Genomic DNA, 22,427 nt, shown 5'->3' with positions numbered 1-22,427 from the left:
ATTTTGCAGTATCGTTTCCCCTGCCACGCCCACCAGGCCACGCCACGCCCACAGAACCAATAGTAAAAAAAAATGGATTTCACCACTGAATAAAACGTCTTTTCTTTGTGCCCAGGTTTGTAAAAGCAACCATTTTCTTAGAGGCTAGTGCTTTCTTGATGGCACAGTGGGTGTTTTGTTAAGAAAACAGGACAGAAATATTTTAATACGATCATCCAGAAACTCGATGTTGGGATCAGGTGATAATGAGTGTTAACTTACCAGTAGACTTAAACCGTTGTCAAGACAAGATTCGAGCTTTTTTTTTTTTGGCTTTCCATAGGTTTGCCAGGATAGAAATCAGCGTCTCAAAGCCCATCATCCCCTTCCGAGAAACCATCACAAGACCTCCTAAATTGGATATGGTGAACGAAGAAATCGGAAAGCAGCAGAAAGTCGCCGTCATACACCAGAGCAAGGAGGAGCAGAATAAAATCCCCGAAGGGGTCCAAGTGGATTCAGACGGACTCATAACAATATCCACGCCAAACAAATACGCCACCCTTAGCGTACGAGCAACGCCATTGCCAGAGGAAGTCACCCAACTGCTGGAGGAAAACAGCGAATTGATTCGAACCATAGAGCTGCTTACCTCTTCTCTCAATGAAGACAAGAAAACCGAGGAGATGAACCAGAAGACGCTCGGCCGGATACAGGAGTTCAAACAGAAACTAGAACAAAACCTGCCCGGCCGGAAATGGAGAAATGCTGTGGATGGAATCTGCTCCTTCGGACCTCGAAAATGCGGACCTAACATCTTATTGAATAGATGCGAAGGCTACCAGAGGTCTGTCTGGCAGTGCCTCGAAGGCATCAAGCCGACCAAAGAAGCCGGTCTGTATCGGGATTTTGACAACAGCATCATCAGTGGGTTTCAGTTGGCTACGCTCTCTGGACCGATGTGTGAAGAGCCGCTGATGGGCGTCTGCTTTTCGTTGGAGAAATGGGACATGAGCAGATTTGCGGAGCAGATGTCACTCAAGAGGCAAGATTCCGAGGAGGGGAAGGCTACGGAAGAGGGCGGAGGCGAAGAGGAACCTCCCTCTCCGTCGAGGGCGGAGACTCGACCCGTTTCTGAAAACGAACCCCAAGAGGACGAGAGGTGCAGCCTAAAATCACTGAACAAGCGCAAAGGGGAGACGTTAAATGCAGACTGCTACGGCCCTTTCTCAGGCCAACTGATTGCAACCATGAAGGAAGCGTGCCGCTACGCCATGCAGGCCAAGCCCCAGAGGCTTATGGCCGCCATGTACACCTGTGAAATTATGGCAACAGCGGAAGTCCTAGGTAACAAAGACCAAAATAAATGCAACCGGTATAATCAAGAGAGTTGTCCTCGACTTACGGCCACAATTGAGCCCAAGATTTCTGTTGCTAAGTGAGACACTTTTAAGTGAGCTTTGCCCCATTTTACAACAGTCCTTGCCGCAGTTATTAAGTGAATCGCCGCAGTTGTTAAGTTAGTAACCCGGAGGTTAAGAGAATCTTGCTTTTTTCAGGGCTGTTGCAACTTAGTGCAATCACTAAGTGACGGTCGTAAGTGTAGGACTATTAAGTCACTAAGTGAACCGTCGTAAGCATAGGACTGTCTACCTGAAGAATGACATCTGTAGAAGGAGGGGGTGGTTAGAGGGGGTGTTTGCTTAGCACAAGGTTTTTCAAACGTGGCAACTTTAAGATGTATGGGCTTCAATTCCTAACATTCTCATTTTGCAATAACCAACATTTACCTGAGCAGATTATCTACCTATGTAAAGTATTAGAACTGAAAAAAATAATTTAATAAGCGACAATATGTAGATCAACATTCCCCAATCTAGGTCCCTTTCAAATATTTTTGGGCCACTGTGCCTAGGAATTGACTGATTAGCAGTTGAGTAGATCTGGATGGTGGCGAACTGATTTAATTAATTCAATTTGGTACGGCCGCCCACTCCCAAAAAAATCAATTGGCGAAGGATGATTTATAATGTTTGTTATGTGAGTTATTTTTATTTAACTTCCCAAATGCCCTGTCCCTTGTGTGATTGCTAAGATTGCGCTGCGAACAGCATTTGCTCCAACCCTGAGCGTCCCTCCTTCTCCTTTTCAAAATCTTTTCTACATTCTCGATTATAGCTTGCCATTAATACTATTTCTTGATACTTTGCCTGCTTCTTTTGCTGTATGTATTAATTAGGCTTCTTAGTTCAGTAAATATATATCTGAGGAGTCCGTGCTGCTCTCTGAACTTGGTTGCTTTCTTGCAGGCATTTCATTATCCAAACTGGTGATGTTACCTAGTATGGTAATGAAATGTCTGCAAGAAAACAAGCAAGCTCAGAGAGCACCAAGGACCCTTCACTTCAATCCTGAGTTACAAATGCTCACCTTTATCGGTAACTTATTATCTCTGAATGGCCAAATAGTTGGTGGGAAGGCCAATGAAATAATATCACCCATGTTTTGGCAGGTCGTGTTTATGCCGTCCTATCCAAGCGTGTCGGCCGAGTATTGCAAGAGGAGATGAAGGAAGGGACGGACATCTTCATCATCAGGGCATTATTGCCAGTAGCAGAGAGCTTTGGTTTTGCGGATGAAATCAGGAAGAGAACTAGCGGTCTGGCCAGTCCACAGCTGATCTTCAGTCACTGGGAGGTAAAATTTCTTTTCACCCGCTTTATCAATCGATGCAAGATTTCCTATGGTTGCATAATAAAGGGGGTGGGGGGAAAGACCATGAAGAGTGGTCAGGATTTTTAAAATTTGCTATTTGATGTTATAGAGCCGTGATGGCGAACCCATGGCATGTGTGCCACAGGTGGCACACAGAGCCATATCTGTGGGCACACGAGCGTTGCCGTAGGTCAGTTCCAGCACATATGCATGCACCAACCAGCTGATTTTCGGCCTTTTGGGCCCACCGGAAGTCAGGAAACAGGCCGTTTTCGGCCTCCGGGTGAGGTGGGAAGGCTGTTTTCGCCCTCCCCAGGCTCCTAGAAAGCTTCTGGAACCTGTGGAGGGTGAAAAACGGGCCTTCCAGTCCCACCAGTAGTCCGGAAACGGGCCGTTTCCGGTCTCTGGGTTGGTGGGGGAGGCCGTTTTCGCCCTCCTCAGACTCCAAGAAAGCCTCTGGAGCTTGGGGAGGGCGAAAAAACGGGCCTACCGGGCCCACTGTGCCATCACATGCCAAAAGCAGGGGGAGTGCAGAGGGGTCGTGAACACATGCGCGAGGGGGTGCATTGAATTATGGGTGTGGGCACGCATGCGCGCAACCCTCCCTGCCAGACCCCCGCTTTTGGCATGCGACGGCAAAAGGGTTAGTCATCACTGATATAGAATTTTGTTCAGATCTGCCACAGCTTGAACCTCTAAGTAGAAACGATCCTTGGCTCCATTGGTTGAGAAAGGTATAGTTTTATTAGAAAATGTATTGTAGTAATGCAAAGCCAGAACTGAGAATCACACGCCAAAATTCCTAAATTCTACTTTTCCCTCCCTTCACTGTCTCTCATCGCCTGCCCTGTGTAACCAATTAGGTTCAAACAAGATGTTTTTTATAAACAGCCAGTCCAAGCATGCTTTGGTATGCAGCTCCCTCCTTCCTCTAGCTGGGTGACCTTGAGGCAGTCTCTCGAGGAGATAACAGCATTTACTTTCGTTTCCCCAAGCATTCCCCCCTCCCCTTCATTTCCCCTCCCCACAATTCATGGCAGATTGTCACCATATAGCAGTGAAGCACAAGCAAGCATCAGGTGGGAGCTGACATCTGTGAGTTTTGCCTATTGTGAGCTTCTATTAAGGATCCACTAGTATCAGGCTGTCAGCGCTGACCAGCAACAAGGCAAAAACATTGCCAAGTTCTCCTGGTTATTTTTTTCCCCTAAGTATAGAAATCAGGCTTCCATTGAGAAAGATGGGTTTCCATTTTCCTCCAGAAATCCATTCCTTTCTTTGTATAGTTACCAAATGAAAAGAAAGCAGAATCGAAATATTTTCCTTCCTTATCTGCTGGCAAGTAAAACATAATCGTTTAACGAAGTTGATGGTCAATAGATTTACGACAGAGAAAGGGAATCCTACATTATACCAATCAAAAGTAGCTCGACAAACTTTCAGCCACAAAATGTGCTGAGGATGGATTAGATCAATTTTAAAAGATAACTGTACAACGCAATAACCAAAGATATTGTAGTAGCTAAAGAGGTGGTATGGAAAAGAGCTGCGTTTAGCCAAAATCAGGAGTCTGGTAGCGTCTTTTTCCGACAGAACACATTTTATTAAAAGCTATAAACTTGTCATGAATTACAGCTTGCTTCATCAAATGTTTGGAATGGCTAAACTGATGTAGGATTTAAATTAGAGTGAGATGGAGGAAGGGAGGGAAGGGAAAACAGGTTGATTATGGAGAGGCAGTTTACCTGTGGTACAGCTTATAAGTACCGTATCAATCAACGCTTGTAAAGGGGTCAAAAACACATTGTGTTTGATGAGATCTTCTGTGATGTTTAAATAGAATTTGTCCTGTAAGTGGATTTCCTAGAGCTGTGATGACGAACCTATGGCACCCATATCAGGGGGCACACGAGCTCAGCTCCGGATGATTTTCGGGCCTTCTGGGCCCACCGGAAGTTGGCAAACAGGCTGTTTCCAGCATCCGGAGGGGCTCGGGGGGGGGGGGTAGGCCTCCTAGAGAGGCTCTGGAGCCTGGGGAGAGCAAAAAACGGGCTTTCCGGTCCCACTGGAAGTCAGCAAATGGGCCATTTCCAGCCTCTGGAGGGCCTCCGGGGGTGGGAGGGAGGCTGTTTTTGCCCTCCCTAGGCTCCTAGAGAGGCTCTGGAGCCCGGGGAGAACAAAAAACGGACCTACAAGGCCCACTGTGCCATTGTGTGCCAAAAGCAGGGGGGGGTGTCATGCACGCATGCACAGAGGGCGGTGTGCATAGAATTATGGGTGTGGACACGCGTGCATGTGATACCCCTCCCCCCCGCTTTTGGCATGTGATGGCAAAAAGGTTAGCCATCTCTATCCTAGAGTCTTTATCAAGATCCCTATTGATGGATCTCTGAGCTTCTTAAGCATAGCTGATATTTAGTCAACAAATTAACTGGCGAAGCTATCCTTTTTTAAAAGGATTTTTTTTTTTTAGGCGTTAGACTATTTCCAAATGCCGAAATAGATACGGTAAATTCTAACGTCTCTTTGTCGGATGATCAGAGCAATAAAATAAATGGATCCCGTACAATTCCCCCCCGTTTCTTATCTCTTAACCATTCTTAAACTGTATTTTTCTCAAACCATGTAATTTACAATCAAGAGGTTTTTGAGTGGGAAGAGGTTTTAAGGAACAGAGAAGAATAGAAGGACACCCATTTTCTAAGATGGAGTTCATTTGCGATCTATTTCCCCCCCCTCCCTCCCTCTCTTTTTCTCTCTTTTTGAGCCCTGCGTGAAAAAAATGCAGGCATAGGTGCAAAATAATTCTTCTCAGGTGGCTTGTAGCTCTGCCTGTATTAACAAAGAACCTCTTCCTAAGTGCCTTGTATAAGACTGTGCTTCTGTTTTCCTGAGCATAATTTTAAAATTCAGGATATATCACACATTTCCCCTGGCGTTAGAATTGACACTCTTAACTTAAATCTCTCCCCCCACTACACACACACACACACCTTTCTTCCATTTCTATTTGCTTGACTGGCACCAAGGAAAACAATAGCAGGCAGGGTTTATTAAAAATAGGACTGCTGTTTTTGCCGTCATCCTCAACGGATCTGAATACTTCCCCTGATCTGCTTCTTAAGCACCATTTGGAATGCCACAGAGTTGACGTTTCAAGTTGCTACCAGTGAATATAATCAGGGGTGGGCTTCAGTTCCTTTAACAACGAGTTCGCTGCCCCGTTGCTGGGTGGGCGTGGCCATGGTGGGCATGGCCTAGTCAGGTGCCTGCACCATGGCGGGAGGGAGGGGGGTGTTTCGCCCTCCCCAGGCTCCGGAGGCTTTTTTTAAACCTCCGGGAGGGCAAAAACTGCTTCCCCCGGGGTCCGGGGGCCCTCCAGAGGCTGGAAACAGGCCTGCTTCTGAATGTCCGAAACTTCTGGGAGGCCTGTTTTTCGCCCTCCCCAGGCTCCGGAGGCTTTCTTCGAGCCTCTGGGAGGGTGAAAACAGCTTCCTCCGGGATCCGAAGACCCGTTTCTGGACTTCTGGAATCTCCAATAGGCCTGGTTTTTTGCCCTCCCAGACCCTCCACGCAGCCCTGCACTTACCTGGAATGATGAATGGGCCGCGTGGAGACTGGGGAGGGCCGAGCGGGCTGGGCCAGGGGTGGCATTTGGGGGTTCGCCAAACCCCAGCGATCCTTGGCTAGAGGATCACCCGAACCCTGCCGAACCCCCAGGAGCCCACCCCTGAATATAATTCAATTGGAAGGGATGGGAATTTCTCATACTCCACCAGGAATAGCTTCCTTCCTTCCTTCCTTCCTTCTTTCCTTCCTTCCTTCCTTCCTTCCTTCCTTCCTTCCTTCCTTCCTTCCTTCCTTCCTTCCTTCCTTTCTTAAATTGGTATGCCGGCCATCTCTCTACCAGGCGACTTTATCTAGGTCAGGTTAAGACCACAGCTGCAAAGCCCCTCATCTCTGGGGAGTTTTCTCTGTCATTGGTTTCCCCTAACAAAGAGGGCCAGCATTATAGCAAATCCAGACCCTATTTAGAGGCACATGAAGCTTCTTTATAATGTGGTGGGATTTATTTATTTTATTTTATTTATTTATTTATTAAACGTTTATGCTGCCCATCTCCCCTATAAAGTGACTCTGGGCAGTCTACCTCTTCCTTTCTTGTCAAATGTTTCATTGCTACATATATCACTTCCAGCAGGGGTGACATTCGTGTGGGTGGGCGGGGCTTTCGTGCAGTTGGTCCTACCGTAGCGCGCGATCTGGAAAGAAGCGGCTGAATTTCACCCCTGACTTCCAGAATCGAACCATTTATTTATCGATTATTTAATTCCCCGTCTTCGGGTTTTTTTTTATATATAAATAACTCAAGGTGGAAAACAGACCAAATACGCCTTCCCTCCTTCTAGTTTCCTCATAGTAACAACTCTGTGCGGTGGGTTGGGCTGAGATAGAGTGACTGGCTCAAAGTCACCCAATGAACTTTCATACCTAAGACGGGACTAGAACTCACTAGCTCTTGGTGATTGGCCCAAAGTTACCCAGCTGGCTTCCATTCCTAAGGAAGGACTAGAACTCACCGTCTCCTGGTTTCTAGCCTGGTGCCTTAACCACTAGACCTATATATATATATATGTTTGTAACATATATATATATATATATATATGTTTGTAACATATATATATATATATATATGTTTGTAACATAGTACAATGAAGAGTAACCATAAAGTAAAACTACAGGGCAAAAAACACAAGGAAGCTTCCCCATAAAATTTTGATTAAAATATAACTTTCTTAAATGTTTACCTTTCATTGCAATATTAGTAAATTCTGTAAATAATATAAGTCATCCTAAAACAACTACTAAGCCCAAAAACTAAAAATCAACCTGCTCTCTATCATCAAGTTTAAAAGATGATAAAATAAAAAACTGATTGATAGCTGTCATGGAGAATTCTGTAGCTTTTGTAGCAGTGATTTTTTTTTTTATCAGACCAGTTTTTTATTCTTAATAAATCACAGAAAATGAATTCAAAGTTAGATATAGATGTAATTCAGGGAAAAGATGATATCTTACCGCAGTGCAGTTGTGTAATGTTGTAAATTATCAATAATCCATAACACTATTATTAATTTTAGCAAATTTAACTATACCTGTCAAAAGTGCATCATGTATGCCTGAAGCTCATTCAGTTATCTACTTGATTGCAAAATCCTGATATCTATAACTCATGTTGGGCCACTAGTCCTACGATATCAGAATTTAATTTGGGTCCATGATTTAATACCATTTTGACATTGTATAATTTATTATTTCCTGTTTCTTGAAAATTTACTTTCTTTAGCTGTTTTTCCAGCTGCTGGGTTGGTTTAAATATATTGCCAGCTATCAGATTTTATTATAAGCCCGTTTTTTTCCTACTTTTAATAAACTCATGTTTTGTAGGGAGATTTTCTGCTAGAGACAGCTGATTTTTTTTTTTATCAATTCCTGAGCTGCTTATGGCTGTGATATAGACTTGCTCACAGATTAACAACAGCCTTTGCATTATTTTTATGGGAAGATAAATTATAATAGGGGGGCACAGTAGCAATGTCAGGGCTCCAAGTAATTGATCCATCGCAAGCAAAAACTTGGAGGCAGGTAGATTCCTCCAAGAATAACTTTATTGGAAATATCATATTGGCACATATCTGGTGAAAACCAACTCTGAGGGACCCTTTGGTTTTTACCTAATTAAAAGTAAAAGTTTTTCCCTCAACCCCAAACAATCAGTCACATGGCCCAATCAAGGCAGCGTCTGCTGGTCTGGTGACATCACTCCTCCTTCCTCCGACCAGGTGTGAGAACGTCCTTGGTTCCCAGGAGGAAGTATTTTGTTTTAACTACACAACCCCAGCTATCTCTAATCCCCCCTATCCCTCAGCTCCAGGGTGGCAGCATGGACGCTCCAAGATGGCTTCAGCCAGGTCACCTTCAGGGTTGACAGGCTCAGTGGTTGAAGACACTGAGTTTTTCAACTGAAGAGCTGACAGCCCGGGTTCGAGATCCGAGCACCACACAACAGAGTGAGCTCCCGTTCCTTGCTTCAGCTCCTTCCCACCTGGCAGTTTGAAAGCATTCAAATGCAAGTAGTTAAATAGGTACCACTTGGGTGGGAAAGTAACAGTGTTCCATGCATCTCAGCATTTAGTCATGCTGGCCCCATGACCACGGAAGCGTCTTTGGACAACGCTGGCTCCCTCGGCTAAGAAACGGAGATGAGCACCTCCCCCTAGAATCGGACACAACTGGACAAGGAAACCTTTACCGGTTACTTTATAATAGCCATGGTAGAAAGTGATTGTTTGACTAATATCTGTGGAGGTTCTTTTAATAACAGTCCAATGAAACACATGTTTTCTTGTTACCGTTGTGCATTTAGGAGGATATGGTGAGTGGTGCGGTGGTCTAGAGGTGGAGCTCCCGCTAGGTAGAGGCAGATATTTCTCTCTCTGAGCACACTGAGACTATATCTGCTACATATAGCTCCACATTGGCAACAGGAAGAACATCCGGCCAGTAAATACTTAGCTCCATTTAGTTGCCCAGACTCTACCCTTCAATGGATTATGGGATCGTTAAAAGAGGATGATGATTTAGGAGAATATGGCACTGTTGATCAGGTATAAAAGAACTTAATCTTTTCATTAAGGTACAAATCTGAGTTTTTTCCGGTGAGCGTTTCTAGATTTTAGGCAGAAAGTAGTCTTAATATCTTTCAGTCAGAAGAATAATAGGCTCCTCTTTTCATATGACCAAAATAGCCAACACAGTTCTAGGCTGCATAAACAGAGGGATAGAATCAAGATCACGTGAAGTGTTAATACCACTTTATAAGGTCTTGGTAAGGCCACACTTGGAATACTGCATTCAGTTTTGGTTGCCACGATGTAAAAAAGATGTGGAGACTCTAGAAAGAGTGCAGAGAAGAGCAACAAAGATGATTAGGGGAACTGGAGGTTAAAACATATGAAGAATGGTTGCAGGAACTGGGTATGTCTAGTCTGATGAAGAGAAGGACTAGGGGAGACATGATAGCAGTGTTCCAATATCTCAGGGGCTGCCCCAAAGAAGAGGAAGTCAAGCTATTCTCCAAAGCACCTGAGGGCAGGACAAGAAGCAATGGGTGGAAACTAATCAAGGAGAGAAGCAACTTAGAACTAAGGAGAAATTTCCAGACAGTGAGAACAATTAATCAGTGGAAAAACTTGCCTCCAGAAGTTGTGAATGCTCCAATACTGGATGTTTTTAAGAAGGTGTTGGATAACTATTTGTCTGAAGTGGTGTAGGGTTTCCTGCCTAAGCAGGGGGTTGGACTAGAAGACCTCCAAGGTCCCTTCCAACTCTGTTATTCTATTCTATTCTATTCTATTCTATTCTATTCTATTCTATTCTATTCTATTCTATTCTATTCTATTCTATTCTATTCATATGTTGTGTTTTCTTTTTTTTTTATTTGTGAGTTTTTGCCTGTCATGCTTTCTTTAAACATCTGGTTTCAACAAATCTGGAGAACTTGACTAAGCGGCCAGTCAGTGAGATCCAAGGCCAGGATTTCATCAGGCGTAAATTTCATTGGGGAATCTCACGTGGCGAGAGTGAATTGGAATAACCACACAGCACACACGAAGGCCATATAGATCATAAAGTAGATATTGTGTGGTTAAGCCTATCCATGCTTTGGAAAGCTACTCGCTGGTTATTTTATTTAACTTTCCCCGTCACCTTTTAGTACAATAGCAGTGTACAAAAGAGAAAGATTACTGCAGTTCAGGATGATTTTCCCCCCTCTCTTAAGAGGCTTGGTGAGTGACAGCTGAACTGGTTTTACAGATGCCCGAATATGGTTTTAATTAATCCTTTTTTAAGCAATGTATTTGCCTGCTCTTCCATAGTGTGTACAGCTAGTCCTCAACTTACAACAGTTCATTTAGTGACCGTTCAAAGTTAACAACAGCACCGAAAAAAAGTGACTTGTGACCGTTTTTCACACTTATGACCGTAGCAGCATCCCACTTGGCAAATTTCTCACTTAGCGACAGGAATTTTGGGTCCAATTGTGGTCTTTAAGTTGAGGACTACCTGTAGACTTTGCTTATAATTTCACTCTAATTAGCCTTAACCAAGAAAGGCAAGATTTAAGCACGCCTCCCAAAGCCTGCCACTCCCATCATCCTCTGCCTTGGAAGAGCAATGTCCAGAAATCAAGAGTGATGGGATTAGGAATCCACCCCATTTAGTTTATATAGTAGCTAGATGCCAGGTCAAATTGGTTGGGTAAATAAACAGAGTTGTAGACATTCATAAACTGAGGGCCTGTTTTGCAAGGAGGGGAAACTATTATTCTTGAAATATATTTACCAGTGTTTAACTGGGGGGGTACAATCTACACATATATTTCTTTTTTTAATGCCCACTTAAAAAAAAAACTTATTGAGTAAGAAATCCTCCCCCCCCCGCCATCAAATTTGGCTAGCACCAGTTTAAGGAAGACTCAGTCGTAAGCAAAAAAGTGAGATTATTTTGGCTCCTGCGAGAAAAGTCAACGTGCACTCCTGCCAGCAAATTTGAATTAGAAACAGATACCCTTCAGTGCCAAGAGGCAGCCTATGCCTTTCATTTTTGACTCTGCTGCAGAATACATTGGAGTATTGGAAGCCGATGGGTCTTCTCGGCAAAAGAGGAGCTGTGTCTCGAGATTACGGGTGAGGGACGAGGACCATTTTTCTTTGCTGCTGTTCCAAAATGAGCACCCGGAAGCCCTCTTTCCTTCAGCCTTTCTCCTAGGCCAGTGTTTCTCACAGCCTTGGAAGCTTGAAGATGGGTGGACTTCAACTCCCAGAATCCCCCAGCCAGCAGCGCTGCTGGCTGGGGGATTCTGGGAGTTGAAGTCCACCCATCTTCAAGCTACCAAGGCTGTGAGAAACACTGGCCTAGGCAGTCTCATTTCGTAAGGTTTGTTCCACGCGCCTCACTCAGTCGTTTAAAAACCGCAGCACAACCCTTCCAAAGACATTCACACTTGCTGCCTGTGTTTCTTCGGGATTCCTGTATTCTCTCCAAGCCACCACAGCCAAGGACAGCTCTCCCCAGCCGGTGGCCTCGAATTCCAGATGTGATCAGACTAAAAACTCCCTGAATTTCACACTGAGCATTCCGGAGGCTTTCTTTGTCTCTCTATCTCTCTTCAATTTGACTGTCTTTCTATATAGCCAGACTTCAAATAAATCCTGGCGGTGCGCAAGATACGAAGCAGTTCCTCGAGGGCAGGAAAACTGAGATAAAAGAGTGGAATGAAATAAGCAAGTGGCAGCCGATGTAGAAAATGGCAGGTTGAGGAAAGCTGGTGCATAGGTCAAGGAGAAGCTCCTTGGAGTTCTACTTTCAAGTGGTGTCTTTAGATTTTGTTTATCCTCTAGCTGCCCAACTGGAGAATTATAATTTTCAAGCTGTTCTTCCTTCCTCTGATTAAACTGCTCTTCATAACAAAGGTAAAGGTTTCCCCTCTCCAGTCGTGTCCAACTCTATTTTTTTAAAAAAAGTTTTTTATTAACAATACAAATTAAAAACAGTGGACATAGTGTGACGCTTCCGGTTTAAACATTTTCATCAAATTTTACCTTATAATTGATACACTTCCTTATCCCTATACAAGTTTACACTAATTATCACATTTCAAATATATAGATTCTTTCATCTGCAAAGTTACGTCGATATCCAATTCAATGGTATCTAACATAGCAAATTGACATAAAAACTTCTAAACATTTAACTCATCAGTGATACTTTATCCCAGCATTCCTCCTCTTGTCCAGCCAATAATAAAATTTGTTCCAGATTTCATAATACTCTGATTCATTCTTATCTTTAAGTTCCAAAGTCAGTCTGTCCATTTCCGCACAAATTAATATTTTAGCTAACACTTCTTCTTCTGTGGGGCTCTCTTTGTTTTTCCATTTTTGTGCAAAAGCCAATCTTGCTGCTGTTAAACTATGTAGCATTAGATAAATTGTACCCTTGTTGTATTTGCCCTCTATAATGCCCAGTAAAAAGAATTCTGGTTTTGCTTCTATATTTTGCATTAATATCTCTTCTAACCATTGTCTTATCTGGTGCCAAAATTTTGTGGCTTTTGGGCATTCCCACCACATATGGTAAAAAGTCCTTGGCATTGTCTCACACTTCCAAAACATCAACACAGTCATGTCCAACTCTAGAAGGTGACAATCATCTCCATTTCTTAGCCGAGAGAGTCAGCGTTGTCTGAAGATATTTCTGTGGGTCAAGTGGCCAGCATGATAATATGTTGAGGCGCATGGAATGCTGTTACCTTCCCAATGAAGTGGTACCTATTTATCTACTTGCATTTCCATTCTTTTGAATTGCTAGGGTGGCAGGAGCTGGAGCAAGGAACGGGAGCTCACCCCGTCACGCAGTGCTTGGGTCTTGGAACTACCAACCTTCCAGTCAACAAAGCCAACAATCCTCTTAACCACTCTTTCCTACGCTTCCTTTTTCCAGGTTATTTCAGACGATCCATTTTGGGTACCCACCACCGAGGAGGAGTATTTGCACTTTGGGGAGAAAGCCGATTCCGAGAATCAGGCTCGCAAGTACATGAACGCTGTGAGGAAGCGGAAGGGATTGTATGTAGAAGATAAAATTGTGGAACACGCTGAGAAGCAGAGGACTCTCAGTAGAAACAAATAACTTCTTCGGCTTTCGCTTTTTTTCCTTAAAAACAGGCCAATCAGCTTCGGTTCCAGAGGTTCAAAAAAGCCACCTTGGAGGTGCTGAGCTCTATGGCTTCCTTTACCCTCAGTTGTCTGTGGCTCGAGTTTGAATAAACCGAAGCTTTCTATTTTCCTTCTGGTGGACTTCCAAACTTTCTGCCTTCTGGAAACACTTTTCACGTCAACTCAGTCAGCCAAGGAATGTCTGCCGATCTGCCACAGAATCCCCACATAAGCCCGGGGTGGTAGGTCTGCCCTCTTTTGTCAGATTAAATCAGGTCAAAAAACAGTAACGGATGAAAAAAAGTACCCTTGATTCAACAGCAGTGTTTTTAGAAATACGATTGCAACTAAAGTGGTTTTATATTTTTTTAAGGCAGTTGTTAGTCAGTGCCATCTGAACAGTCACTTTTGGGATGCCTCTCCTAACCTGAGGCCTGCACTATTTGTGCAGTCTAAAAACAAAATACGTTTTTGATGAGAATTATTTCATTGCACATACAGATGTATTTATTTAACAGAATAACAGAGTGGGAAGAGGGCCTTGGCCCTGCTGATAGGATAGGATAGGATAGGATAGGATAGGATAGGATAGGATAGGATAGGATAGGATAGGATAGGATAGGATAGGATAGGATAGGATAGGATTTTTTTGTTTTTTAAAAAAAATTGATTTATATGCCGCCCTTCTCCGGAGACTCAGGGCGGCTTACAATGCGTTAAGCAATAGCCTTCATACTTTTGTATATTTTTACAAAGTCAGCTTATTGCCCCTACAAACTGGGTCCTCAAATTACCTACCTTAGAAAGGATGGAAGGCTGAATCAACCTTGAGCCTGGCAAGATTCGAACTTACTAATTGCAGACAGCTGGAGTTAAATTACAATGCATTAGTCTGCTGAGCTATCCAGGCTCAGCAGGAAGGGACCTCAGAGGTCTTCTAGTCCAACCCCCTGCTCAGGCAGGAAACCCTACACCACTTCAGACAAATGGTTATCCAACATCTTCTTAAAAACTTCCAGTGTTGGAGCATTTACAACTTCTGGAGGCAAGTTGTTCCACTGGTTCATTGTTCTCATTGTCAGGAAATTTCTCCTTAGTTCTAGGTTGCTTCTCTCCTTGATTAGTTTCCACCCATTGCTTCTTGTTCTACCCACAGGTGCTTTGGAGAACAGCTTGACTCCCTCTTCTTTGTGGCAGCCCCTGAGATATTGGAAGACTGCTATCCTGTCTCCCCTAGTCCTTCTTTTCATCAAACTAGACATACCCAGTTCCTGCAACCGTTCTTCATATATTGAAACGCTGCTTTATGGTTTCTTTGTTTATTTATGCTTTGTGGAGATATTTTTGTCCCATCCTTCTGCTTCAGACGCCACTCACCCCAGCTAGTTGATTTCAAACAGCAGGAAATTAACAGCTTTTAAAAGAAGAACAAAATAACATTTAAAAAAATATATAGAAAGTTTCAACAGGAATGAAAATAGAGAGGGAGCAGATAAATATATTCAAGGATAACATACGTTCCCATCATTACTCAATTAGATAACATCATCGGTGTACAATGAAACTTCTGCAAGGAAAACAGCCAAGCTCAGAGAGTATCAAAGGTCCTTCATTTGAACCCAGAGCTGCAAATAGAGTTTGTTTGTTTATTTATTTATTAGTTCGATTTATATGCCGCCCTTCTCCGGAGACTCAGGGCGGCTTACAATGCATTAAGCAATATTTCATACTTTTTGTATTTACCTGCTTAGTAGGGCTTTTGCCCCTCCCCCCCAGCGGTGTCCTTTTTTTATACAAAGTCAGCTTATTGCCCCCACAATCCGGGTCCTCATTTTACCTACCTCGAAAGGATGGAAGGCTGAGTCAACCTTGAGCCTGGCGAGATTCGAACCTGCAGTAATTGCAGGCAGTTGGCAACTAAGTGCTACTTTAACAGCACTTAGTCCACTGCGCCACCCAGGCTCTTAACTCTTGGAGTTAAAGCCCCAACACATTTGGAAGGCACTAGTTTGAGAGTGGTTTCCTTCCCTCTCGAAGAGGAGGCTTGTGCTAATTGTGCAATTGCCACCATATTCTTCAAGTAACACCAAGTGACATCAAGGCTGTTAAGTTGATTCCCTGAACCCTGTATTGGAAATGCAGATCCAGCTGTCTTGGCTGGATTCTCATTTAAGGAAAGCGGGTCAGTTTTTTCGAAGGGTCCCAGCCTCGGAAGGATTTCTCAGAGAAGTCAAGTTTCGGTAATGACTATTCCCATACAACAAAATCATCCTTGAATCAACCCAGCTTTTTCCACTTTCTATTTTTAAAAGTTCATTTCATTAGTCGGATACAACACCTTCTATGCATGTGGCATTTCTCAAGGAGCAGATTTGACAGGTGCTTCTCCCTGGGGGCTTCCACGCTAAAACAGGCACAGAAAAATAACAGTAGAAAGGTAGGAGGCAGACTGGAAATTTGAGAAGAACGTACAGCTATATCAGTAACCTATAGTTTGATTTAGTTGCTTCTCGAGCAGCGCACACGAAGGGGAACTGCTCAGTTTTCTATTTTATTTTTGCCAAAGAACATCCATAATGAACGGTGTCCTTGATTAACCCTTCCTTAGATGTAGATTGAATTCCAGGGACCAGGTTTACATTACAAAGCATTTCGAGCATTGAATATTCTTTCCTTTTACAGATTTTACATCTTGGCATCCGGGCATCAGCCTTTGTATTTTAAGACATAGAACCTGCATCACGAGCACTCGAAATTTAAATTTGTGAAAACTTAGTGGAAATTGTTTATTCTCAGGGAACCTGAGTGTAGGGCCAAAACCACTTTCAGGTTTTTTTCTGCTCAAAATTTCCGCTACCGGTTCTCCAGAACCTGTCAGAACCTGCTGGATTTCACCCCTGAGCTATTCTAAGGATTTGCAAGCAGGTGCTTGCTTTATATTCTCTGAAGCATCTTGAAGAAATCAAATCTACACAGCCTGGAGCCTCTTTAGATACTGCTAAAAATACTGATGGCCACCCGTAAACATGTGCTTCCATTCTCTGCAAGCTGCAAAAACGAATTCCTTTTCAATTGATTGGGAAATGATTTTTAATGTTTAAATATTTTTAAAGAGATACAGAACAATTCATGTTAGGGTAACAAGGCTGAAGAAGGGCTATGGGCCTAAGCATTAGAAATCATCCCCATCCCCGGGGTGAAATGCTACTGGTTCGCTCCAATTTGGGCGAACCGGTAGTATAAAAACTACAGTTTGGGTGAACCGGTAGTAAAAAAAAATGCTTTAAAAAGGTTTTTTAAAAAGGTTCCGACGATTGAGTGGCACAGCTGTGATCGTCGAAACCTCTTTTTTTTTTACTTTTTTAAAGCATTTTTTTTACTACCTATTTGCCCAAACCGGTAGTAAAAAAAAAATGCTTTAAAAAAGTAAAAAAAAAAAAAAGTTGGCTGTGCCCACCCAGTCACATGACACCCCCCCCAACCAAGCCACACCCACAGAACTGGTAGCAACCAATTTTACATTTCACCACTGCCCCCCTCCACTTTCTTTACTCTTAGGTCCGTATCAAGTTCCAGATTTCTAAAAACCGAATCAACGGAATGTTAACAGATTTGTTTTCTATGGATAATGACTGACGCTGAAGCATCTAAAATCATTGGGAGTTTTACTTTTGGCCTTTTCCTTTCCTTTTTTTCTTTTCTTTTCTTTTCTTTTTTTTTTAAACTATCTTGTATCCTTCCGCGCTAGCTCCAAACACTCTTTTCCGTCATTTGACATGTTCTGCGCCTGACTCAGAAGGTGACTCACCCTGCTGCCCTCGATAAGCGAAGCTTAACTGGAGTCCGAATTCCTCCTAAAATGCATAGCACAAACCTCTATGACGGGAGCTAAGATTTTTCAAGGCTGAATTTCCTTCTTTCTTACTCTTCAATTGTGAACAGTTAATCCCCATTCCATGCACTTTTAAAGTAAAGTAAAGGAACCCTTTTCTGAGATATTCCAAATGCTTTCATTGTAACAGGAAATATTCATCCAGTCCAGCGGTGGGTTTCACATTTTGTTACCATCAGTTTGCCCCCCGTGCGCACACACGCCTTCTGTGCATGCACTTTGCTCACGCGTGTGCCTTCCGTGCATGAACCCGGCCTCAAAAACATGCCTAAACAGGACAGCATAGAGCTGGGGCGGGCCCACCTGCAATTTCCACTACTGGTTTTCCCGAACCGGCTGAATACAATCTCTGATCCAGTCCTAAGAGAGTGAAACAACATTTGCCTTCCCAGTGCTTAGGAAATGGATTGGAATCTTTTATTTTTCCAAAAAGTCTTATAATTATTTATTATAAGACACAAGTAATACATTATACAATAACGTATTAGCTGGGTTCCAATGGTATTTGTACAATCCGAACTTTAGATAACCTAACCCTTAAAGGCATTATGAAAAACAAAGTCTTTATCAATGCTAACTGTATTTTGAACAACGTCATAATGAACATCAAGTTGTCTGAATGCTAAGCATGGCCTTGATAACAATCGCACAATTGCAGAGCGCTTGAAATTATTTTGTAATGTAACGTAAGAAAGGTTTCTACCTTCACCTCAGTTCTACAGTCTGGGCTGGATTGTTCTTTACCGTTATTTTTACAATGTAAAAAAGAACAAAAGGAAAAAGGGGGAAAAAAAATAATGGGAAAAATAAAAGGGGCTGCTTGGAAGTGTAGATAGATATTTGGTTTCTAACGTTTGCCTTTTTTATGCAGTACTCTGACCCGTATGCCTCAATTTTAAAGATTAGTGTATTTGTATTTATGTCTACAGAGAGGCTGTTTTGTGCTGGGAAATGGATTGGGATTTTGAAGTTCTACAAACATTTTGGGACTGGAATCCTGAACCCTCTTTCCAGATTGTTCCCACTTTTACTCTCTCAAACAGCCTTTCTGATCTTTGCCCATTCTTTCTGAGTAGGGTACTTTTCCTGCCTTTTAAAATGGATTTAAAAAAAAAAAAACGTTTGTAGGATTGAAACGAAGGAAGATACCCCAGGCTGTGAGTTTCAGCCAAATATGATGTCATCCGTCTCGCTATTCCTTTTGCTAAACTGCCGTCTGCAGCCTCTCCCGCTTATGGAAATAAAATGAGGATTTTTAATGAAGGGAGGGCCAAGGTCCAATACTTTAATTGCCGATCAAACCTTGTGGGAAAAGTGCTTCTTTCTTTCTCCCCCCTTTCTCTAAAGATTTTCACGTGAAGACAACATGGTTACAGGAAGTAATCTTGACATCTGGATTTGCTCTAATGGGTCCCAAGGTAATTGCTTGCTGGCATTTCCTGGTCAAAGAAGCACTTGGCACAGTTCCCGCATAAGGAAAAATTCTTCTCCAGAGTGAAATTAGTCTTCACGTGAGCTTCCCCTCAACTGGCTTCTCGGGGAGGGTAAGAAACAAACTCTACATAGGAGAAGAAATGCAGGAGGTATTTGAAAGCTAAGTCTTGGTTACATGATGCAATCTTTCCCGTCCCTTTACCCCAAGGACTTTAAAACTACAGCCTTCATGGCAATCTTTTAGCCAGATGTCTGGCAATACAGAAAGTCCTCAACGGCCACAATGGAGCACAGATTTTCTGCTGTTAAGTGAGACAACTGTTCAGTAAGCTTTGCCCCATTCTACTACTCAAAATTTCCGCTATCGGTTCTCCAAAACCTGTCAGAACCTGCTGGATTTCACCCCTGATGTGGCAGTCCAAAAGATTTGAAGGGAACCAGCATAGGGAAGGCAATTTAATTCAGGAGAAAAGCCTGTTCCTTGTGTGGCTCGGATACCAACGTTCCCCCTCCAGTATGGAGAACCTCTTCTGAAAGCGAACACATCGCTTGAATCTCAGTATCAAATATTCATGTAGGAAAAGCACTCAGCTTGCACCCTGAACTAATAAATCATAATGATCATTTGCAATTTTGACTCGCCGAGTTGCCTACACTCAGGCACTCCCGGTCAGGCAATAATATTGAGCCATGTAAAGGTAAAATGTTTGGGGCCACCTTTGACATTAAAAGAAATCCACAGTATCCCTTTGAATGCAGTGTGTGCAGCTCTGCTAATGCTGATTCGAGCATCTGTCTTAAGCGTGAAAGTGCCTCCAAGGACGTTGGGCCTGATTAGTTGGTCTTTCATTATTATTATTATTATTATTATTATTATTATTATTATTAGTTAATCTTTAGTGAGATTCACAGCCTTTGAGGCTGGTTAATAGCTCAGCAGCTCGAGTCCTAACCAAGGACCTAGGAACTGTTAAGGTATCGTTGGAGGATATAAGCTGTTCCAAGTAAGGTGGTTGTTGTTATTATTATTATTATTATTACTATTACTATTATTATTATTATTATTATTATTATTATTATTATTATTATTATTATTCTGTAACCAGCAGCAGGTCAACCCTAGCCTTCTGAACACACACACACTGCTTTTACAAATCCACGAGCTGCCATTTTTTTCATCTATGTATGAAAAATTCATTCCAACCATTAGGCAGAGCAATCCTATCAAACCAGGGGTGGGTTCTACTTACCTTTACTACCGGTTCGCAACGGGGGCCGCGCGAGCGCTCTTCTGTGCATGCGTAGAAGCTTCCTGATGACATCCGGGTCAGTGGGCAGAGCCTCCCGCTGGTTTTACTACCGGTTCTTGCGAACCGGTCTGAACCGAAGGTAACCCACCGCTGTATCAAACCCAGAGGGAGAAGTTATCACCCGTGAACTGCAACTCTTAAGAGTGAAATGGCAGAGGAACTGGTGGTTTGTTGTTGTTTTTTAAATGGTAGTTTTAGAATAGAATAGAATAACAGAGTCGAAAGGGACCTTGGAGATCTTCTAGTCCAGCCCCCTGCCCAGGCAGGACCCTACACCACTTCAGACAAATGGTTATCTAACATCTTCTTAAAAATTTTCAGTGTTGGAGCATTCACAACTTCTGGAGGCAAGTTGTTCCACTGGTTAATTGTTCTAACTGTCAGGAAATTTCTCCTTAGTTCTAAATTGCTTTTCTCCTTGATTAGTTTCCACCCATTGCTTCTTGTCCTGCCCTCAGGTGCTTTGAAGAATAGTTTGACTCCCTCTCCTTTTTTGGCAACCCCTGAGATATTGGAACACTGCTATCATGTCTCCCCTAGTCCTTTTTTTCATTAAACTAGACATTCCCAGTTCCAGCAACCATTCTTTATATGTTTTATCCTCAAGTCCCCTAATCATCTTTATTGCTTTTCTCTGCACACTTTCTAGACTTATTTGAGGTATCTTCATTGTTGGAAATTTGCTAAAAGGCCACCAGAATCATCAATGGCTTTGGATGTGGCCAGATCTTTTAAGGAATTCATATGGGAAAGCATCTGCTCAGCTCCCCAAAAGTTTTTTTAGGACAGGATAAGAGGAAATGACTGGGATGCGGTGGCTCTGTGGCTAAGACGCTGAGCTTGTTGATCGAAAGGTTGGCAGTTCAGCGATTCGAATAGGGACCACCTTCGGTGGGAAGGTAACAGCGTTCCGTGCGCCTTTGGCGTTTAGTCATGCCGGCCACATGACCACAGAGACGTCTTCGGACAGCACTGGCTCTTCGGCTTAGAAACGGAGATGAGCACCGGCCCCTAGAGTTGGGAACGACTAGCACATATGTGCAAGGGGAACCTTTCCCTTTACCTTAAGAGGAAAAGAACTTCCTTTTTCAAAAAACATACAGACTCATTTCCCCCACCAAAAATCTTCCAGAATTGCACTTTTCCTGTATTTTGATTGGTTGTACATCATTCCAGAGGGTCAAGTAAGTTTGGTGAGAGAAGTAGGTTTAAAAATGAAAGAAAATAATCCAAACCTCCTGGAAAAGTGTAGTTTGCAGAAGCCAATTTGTTTAAATTTGGTTTTTACACTGCTATTATTTGGTAATTACGTCTCCCTTTCTCCCTCTGTTTTTTTTTCCCTCCCTTGCTACAAAGAGAAGAAAACAATGCCTTGAGCCTCTGGAAAAGTTTTATAAAAAGACCAAAAATTTACTGAGTTCTTTGAGGTGTTTGCACTAAGGGCAAGTTTTACCCTTTAATGAAGATTTTGCATTTTTGATTATTCTAATTCCACATTTCCTTCCCTGCCCTGCCCATCCCTGGAAAGATAAATATATGGTATGATCTCATCCTATTGTCACAGTAATGTGTCTTTGGGGATTTTTAACCTTGTTCAACATTAAAGATGACATCATCTTTCTACAGCTTGTAAATTGAAGCTGCGTCTCCTGCCTTTGTCTGCAAAACCTGTGCTAGCACACTAGCAATTCCCTTGCTTGCCAAATCCGATAGCAAGTGCCCATTTAGTTCTTCCCTTTTAACTTTAATGTTTGAAGGCAAAGGGAGGAGGTGAGGCAGCCTTTTGACTCTGCTAGATTGGGGTTTTGTTAATGAATTGTCTCCTGTAGGCGAGTTATTTACTTTGGGAGTTCAAGGTCTGGTTTACGAGATGGGATAATTATCTTCCTTTCTCCTGTTAGGTACTTATTCATGGTGGTTGCAGATGAGCCATGTACAAAGTCCAACCTTCTTTCAATCATATCTTTGGGGCAGGGGTGGATTCTAAAATTTTTTACTACCGGTTCTGTGGGCGTGGCTTATTTTATGGGCTTGGCTTGGTGGGGGGGATAATGTGACTGGGTGGGCATGGCCAACTTTTTTTTTTTAACTTTTAAAAGCATTTTTTCTACAACCTTAAGATGTTGCAGAAAAAAATGCTTTTAAAAGCCTCTGACGATCAGGCAACTCAGCTGGGATCGCCAGAGGCTTTTAAAAGCATTTTTTTTTCTACAACCTCGTTTTAAAACCTGCCCCTGACAAACACACACACACATGGGAAGAGAGAATTTCAGCTCGGGTCAGTTTCATCCAGATTTTTTCATTGATCTCTTTTGT

The 22,427-nt window shown here is 42.8% G+C and overlaps 1 protein-coding gene across 1 annotated transcript in view; it reads left to right on the top strand.

Moving 5' to 3' along the window:
* Window positions 1-13,565, top strand: part of EFL1 (elongation factor like GTPase 1) — a 66,679-nt gene extending 53,114 nt beyond the window's left edge. The window contains exons 18-20 of the mRNA XM_070953331.1: window positions 323-1,326; window positions 2,492-2,676; window positions 13,261-13,565. Of these exons, the coding sequence (XP_070809432.1) occupies window positions 323-1,326; window positions 2,492-2,676; window positions 13,261-13,449 (1,378 nt within the window). The 3' untranslated portion in view covers window positions 13,450-13,565. The remainder of the gene's footprint in view (window positions 1-322; window positions 1,327-2,491; window positions 2,677-13,260) is intronic.
* The last annotated feature ends 8,862 nt before the right edge of the window (window positions 13,566-22,427 follow it).

Source organism: Pituophis catenifer, unplaced genomic scaffold (assembly GCF_029215685.1).
Source record: "Pituophis catenifer annectens isolate HBS135680 unplaced genomic scaffold, rPitCat1.0.hap2 SCAF_14, whole genome shotgun sequence".
Lineage (NCBI taxonomy): Eukaryota > Metazoa > Chordata > Lepidosauria > Squamata > Colubridae > Pituophis > Pituophis catenifer.
Note: the sequence above shows the minus strand (reverse complement) of the source record. Positions and strands in the feature narration are given on the sequence as shown.